The sequence below is a fragment of the Neophocaena asiaeorientalis genome, unplaced genomic scaffold (genome assembly GCF_003031525.2).
Source record: "Neophocaena asiaeorientalis asiaeorientalis breed wild unplaced genomic scaffold, Neophocaena_asiaeorientalis_V1.1 scaffold275, whole genome shotgun sequence".
NCBI classification, from domain to species: Eukaryota; Metazoa; Chordata; class Mammalia; order Artiodactyla; family Phocoenidae; genus Neophocaena; species Neophocaena asiaeorientalis.
This window is the reverse complement of record NW_020173679.1, coordinates 7,464,397-7,469,649: the sequence shown is the minus strand read 5'-3', so window position 1 is coordinate 7,469,649 and position 5,253 is coordinate 7,464,397. Positions and strand designations below refer to the sequence as shown.

At 61.4% G+C, this 5,253-nt stretch overlaps 1 protein-coding gene across 1 annotated transcript in view; it reads right to left on the bottom strand.

The window, feature by feature from the left end:
• Positions 1-1,665: 1,665 nt before the first annotated feature.
• The window catches only part of SRM (spermidine synthase), a 3,822-nt gene continuing 234 nt past the window's right edge, over positions 1,666-5,253 (bottom strand). Inside the window, 8 exon segments of the mRNA XM_024750009.1 lie at positions 1,666-1,955; positions 2,057-2,179; positions 2,265-2,301; positions 2,303-2,390; positions 3,016-3,169; positions 3,933-4,025; positions 4,490-4,610; positions 5,188-5,251. Of these exon segments, the coding sequence (XP_024605777.1) occupies positions 1,935-1,955; positions 2,057-2,179; positions 2,265-2,301; positions 2,303-2,390; positions 3,016-3,169; positions 3,933-4,025; positions 4,490-4,610; positions 5,188-5,251 (701 nt within the window). The 3' untranslated portion in view covers positions 1,666-1,934.

Below are 5,253 nucleotides of genomic sequence, written 5' to 3'. Positions count from 1 at the left end.
AGACAGGGTGACCGAGTCAGGAGTGGTGCGTAGCTCAAGTCACAGAGTTACTGTGACCCAGGTCCAGTGCCCCCAGCGCTGGGACCACCCCCCTTCCCTGCCCACCTTCATTCCCTGGGTCATCCTCACGATGGACCTTCCTGGAGCCTGGTCAGTAAGATGAGCCACGGGGAGGAGGGCCACTGAGAGTGGAGGTCCAGGCAGCTGCCCCTGCTGGGAGCCCCAGGGTGCTCCAGCTGAGCTGCAGAGGCCCACGGAGCGGAGTGGCTCCTGGGAGACCAGCTGCCTGGTAAGGCCTCAGGCATGTCACCTCATCTTGTGTGGAGTTAACAGTATCTTCCTTCCTGCCTTCCTTGTCAAGGTTAAAGGAATTCAAGCTGGTGACAGGACAGTCCTCCATAGCTGGCCATCACCAGTCCTCCTTTGCCTGGTACTTTCTTGCAGCCCAGCCAAGTCCTGACTCCGCCGGGCCTCCGCGGGAGGGGGAAGACCGGGGGGTTGGAATGGGGAGGTTAGCTTGGGATCAGACTTGCTGACCAGGGATGAACCCCAAAACATGCTCACAGACCAGGGGCTTCGTGAGGGTGGAGCACGGGAAGCCCAGAGGGGGTGGGTGACTGGCCTGAGGCCACTCGAGGAGTTGGTGGCACAGCTGGACCCCTGTTCCCACCCCTATTATGACTGCAGTCTTAGCTCCTGCCGAGTGGGGCCTCCAAGGTGGGTGCCCAGGGTAGGAGCGGGGTTGGGAGTATCCTTGAACCACGGCCAGGGTTCCCACACCCGCGCTGGCCCCCAACCTGCCAGCCGCAGTCTCCCAGGTTAACACATTCCCTGACCACGTCCCTGCCGAGGGCAGGTGTCGGGCGGGGGAGGTGATGCCGGCTTTTGCAAGGAGCAGGGGCCAATCCCCCGAGTTAGGAGGGGGCTGGAGGCCCCCTGCCCCAGCCCGCATCCAGTTGTGGTGGCTCCTGTCCCACCTCCAGACCCTCAGTCCCCGCAGCCAGCAGGACCGAGGTGCCTGCCGGTTCAGCACCTTGGAGAGGGGACAGGCACATGCCCACAGAGTCCTTGTGGAGCCGCCCACACCTGCTTTCTCAACCTTTCAACACTTGGGGGAAGCTTCTAGGAACTTATCAGAGGGCAGGCTTGCGAGGGGGGCAGGCCGGATCTGAACCCAGGTCTGTAATCTGAGCCGAGTCAAGGCCCCTGACTCGCAGGCCCAGGGAACCGGACCCCAGTCACGCTCCTCAAAGCTGCCTCTGGGGTCACATCCGCACCCACCCCAGGATGGGACCTGGCCCAGAGTCTTCTGAGGACCCTGCCGGGCAGCCCCAAGACAAAGCAAAGCCCTTGACTTTGACAACCCCCAGCCCGGGCCCCATGGGCCTATCACCACCAGCCTTGTGCAGGGCTTGGTGAAGGAATGGCTAAAGCTTCTCAGGACAGACTTGGGTCCAGTTTGATGACTGCTGCATCCCTGGGCACCACGGGGCTCAAGGGGCTGGTCCACGGTTACACAAGGAGGCAGGCCTGCCTACTCCCACGGCAGACAATTGAAGGCCAGACAGCGGGGCCAGCTCAGGGTCTGGCACACAGGGGAACCCATTAATGGCTGATGCAGCCCCTGCCTGGGCCAGTTTGAAGTCCAGGGACACACAATTCAGCATTTTGTTATAAATACACGTGTTTGGTGAGTGAGGGGCGACAGAAGGTTGGTGGTTGCTGTACACAGCTGGTATAGGCTTGGAGGCTGAACTCCACACACAGGAAGACAGACAGTCTGCCCAGCAGGGCCGGCCGGGCAGCGTTCTGGGGCCTGTAACACTCGGTTGGTGGGCGAGCCAGCGGGGGTCTTGTCCAGGGCTGGTGCGGCCCAGGTGCCCCGGAGGCTCCCTGGCCAAGGTCCTGGGCAGCATGGGCAGCGGCATGTGGGCTCAGTGCACATCATTCAGAGCCTGGTGGGACACGAGGCCTAGTCAGGAGGGTGCTGGATTGTGAGGGGGTCAAAGGGGCCCTTCAGGGAGCCCTGGGTCTCCCTGCCCCGCAGGTAGCTCACCTTCCGGGCAAACTCGGGCAGGACGAAGGCTGCCTGGTGCACGTCGGAGTTGTAGTATTTCAGCTGCATCTCTTCCACCTGCTTCTGCGTCAGCTGTTGCACGGGCTCCCGGAAGTTGGTGCTCTGGGGACAAGGGGGGGGCGTCTCAGGGGAGCGCTTTCCGTGCCCACCCGCCCCGCTCCCGCCCCCAGGACAGCCCACAGCTCACTGGGTTTTTGCTGCACAGCATGAAGCCGATCTGGTCGCTCACCCTGACAGCAGAGAATGCCGTCCTCCTTGAGGGCGGTCTTCATGAGCTGGTAGTAGGACTCCTTGAACAGACTCTCAGCAGGGCCTGAGGGGAGCAGGGGATAAGGGACAAGGAACGCTCCGGCTGAGACTGCCTGAGCCTGGCTCTGGAGGCGGCAAGGGCCACTGTCACCTGACCACACAGACCCTCACAGCTGCCCAGGGGCAGAGCTGAGAACTGAAGCCAGGTCTGTGGAGTTCAGAAACCAACTACGAAGAAGGTGCTTTTGAGAGGGGCAGGGATCCAGTACCCCAGTATGAGGGGGCTCCACATTTTAATCCCATTCCTGGGGGGATGCTCATAGGCATCGCATCAGGGGAATCTCCACCCTGAGCTTTGGTTTAAGGCTAGATACCCCGCACACCCTGATGCTGGCCTGTCAGGAGCAGAGAGGAGGCTGAAGAGGAAACTAGGGCCTCAGTGGCCCAAGCCCAGAGCCCCACTCTCTTCCAGGTTCTCAACCAACTTGTGAACTTTATGCAGTCGCCCAGTCCCCCTATTCTGCTGAGCCATGTTTGAGTGGGGAGGTGACAACTCAGAAGGGAAAAGAGCTGCACTAATTCTGGGGCCCCCTGTGTCCTCTACTCCACAACTCAGACTTGGGACACAGAGCGGGAGGCTGGCCTTCCCTCTGGTGGCTGCCAGAGGCCCCAGGCCATCCATTGCTTACCCATGGGGTCTGAGGAGTCAGTGATGATGACGTCGAAGGCGTCCTGGTTCTGCTTCATGAACTCAAAACCGTCACCCACGTGTAGGGTCAGCTTTGAGCTAGAGTAGCCAATGGCCATGCCCGGCAGGAACTTCTTAGAGACTTGAATGACATCCTGGGGAGGAGACAGGAGGGAACAGGTTGGGCCACGGGGGTTGCGGGCCCTGGAGGCAGACAGAGTTGAGTGGGACCCCCTCTCAGAGCCCGGTCACCTTGGACGAGCCACTCCCTTTGTGGAACCCCAGTTTCCACATCTGTAAAACAGAGAGCAGTCTGGTACCTCCCCAAAACTTCTCGGAGGGCTAGCTCCCGCCTGCAGCTCGGCCCACACCTCCACCACCCCTACTCCCTCTCCCCAGACACAGCCACCGCAGCTGAGTGGCTATCTTGCTATTTCAGAGGGTTAGAATTCCAGCCTCCACCGGGAGAGCCTTTCCCTGTCTCCATGTGGCCAGCTGCTTCTCATTCAGACCTCAGCATCAACCCACACCCTAGGGACCCACCTCACATTCCTTTATCAGATAACCCTTTGATACCGCCTCCTAACTAGAATATCAGCTCCAAGGAGGCAGGGACTGAACCCGGAACCTAGATGCTCACTGAAGCACACTGCTGTAAAGGGCAGGTGCGCTAGTGGCTGGAGTTCCCTGGGACTTCTATGAAGCATCAGCTCTTAGGCTTACGAAGAACTGGCACCAGTGGCACACCTACTCTGTGCCAGGTGCTTTCCTATCTGCTTTTCCTACTGAACCCTCCAATGTGTTCTTGAGACCAAGAAACAAGGCCGAGAAACGTTAAGCCACTTGCCCAAGGGTAAACAGCCAATTCAGGGAGCACTGGGACTTGAATCCAAACCCCGCCCAGCTCTGCGCACTCACCTCGTCAATCTCGCACTGGACCACCGACTCCACGGAGGAATGCTTGACCACCTCCCGCAGGACACCCCCATCCCCGCCCCCGATGATCAGCACCTGCCAGGGGAAGAGTCAGCCAGGAGCGGGGCCCTGGGCACCAGCCCCACCAAACAGGCTCCAGCAGGACTCAGTGGCTGGCCTCCCTGCCCCCCAAACTGCGCTGAGCAGACAGAACCACCTGGAACAATTTCTCCGCACCTCTGTTCCACAAGCCTCGTTACTTCACTTTCTACTAGAAAAGCTCTCCTGCCCTAGGAACCTGGCACGATGTGTCCCCCGTTCCTGGAAACTCCCTCCAGCGCAGCTCCTCCTCAAGCTCCAGGCCTCAGCCAGGCTGTCAGCCCCCAGTCCTTGTAAAATGGGTGGCTCTCCCCACTAGCCCCCTCGTCCTTGCTAGCACTTTCTCTGACAGCTGTTTGGGAAGCACCTGAGCTGAGCACTGAGCGCAGCTGGGGCCCCCAGCACTGTTCTGTGGGACCTATCACTGGCCTCACGGCTGGATGTGGGTGGGATGGGAGTACCTTGCGTGGGTTGGGGTGGCTGTAGAGAGGCAGGTTGGCAATCATCTCCTGGTAGGAGAACTCGTCCCTCTCTGTGCACTGGATGACACCGTCCAACACCAGCACGTTACCGTAGCTCTTACTGCGGGTGGGAGTGACAGTCAGGAATCTGGGTTCCCCGGGAAAGGGGCAACGTGCCCCGACTCGCCCTGGGTGAGAAAAATCTCCCCCAACCTGCAGAGGGGCTCCAGGGGTGAGTCCTAAGGGGTGACACGTGGCGAGGATCGGCGGGCAGGCCCGCTAGGTGGAGGCTGGACTCGGGGTCCCGGCTCTGACGTGTCCGAGACTGACACGTGGAGCTCGGCGCGTCGGGTCAGCGCAGACTCCGGCTCCCTCCCCGCTGAAAAGGACCGCCCGCAACGCCGGCCCCCCAGCCCAGCGAGACGGGATGCAGGGTGGGGAGGGGACTGAGGGAAGTGACGGGCCTAGTTACGAGAACTTCTGACAGTTCTGCAGGGACAGGAGCGGGCACAGACGGCCGGGGGCATCCGGAGGTAAAGGGCGCAAGACAGCGGTCCGGCAGGAAGAGGGGCGGGCTGGGCCGAGACCGGGGCAGGAGTCCCGGCGGGCTGCGTGGGGTTGGGCAGCTGGCAGCCGGCGGTCTGGGCTGAGAGCCGTCGCCAGGGCTCCGGGGCGCGGGGCCGGGCGGGCGGGGGTACCTGCGAAAGACGAGGATATCCTGGTACTGCGAGCGTCGATGGTGTAGCAGCTGCTCCACCTGCAGA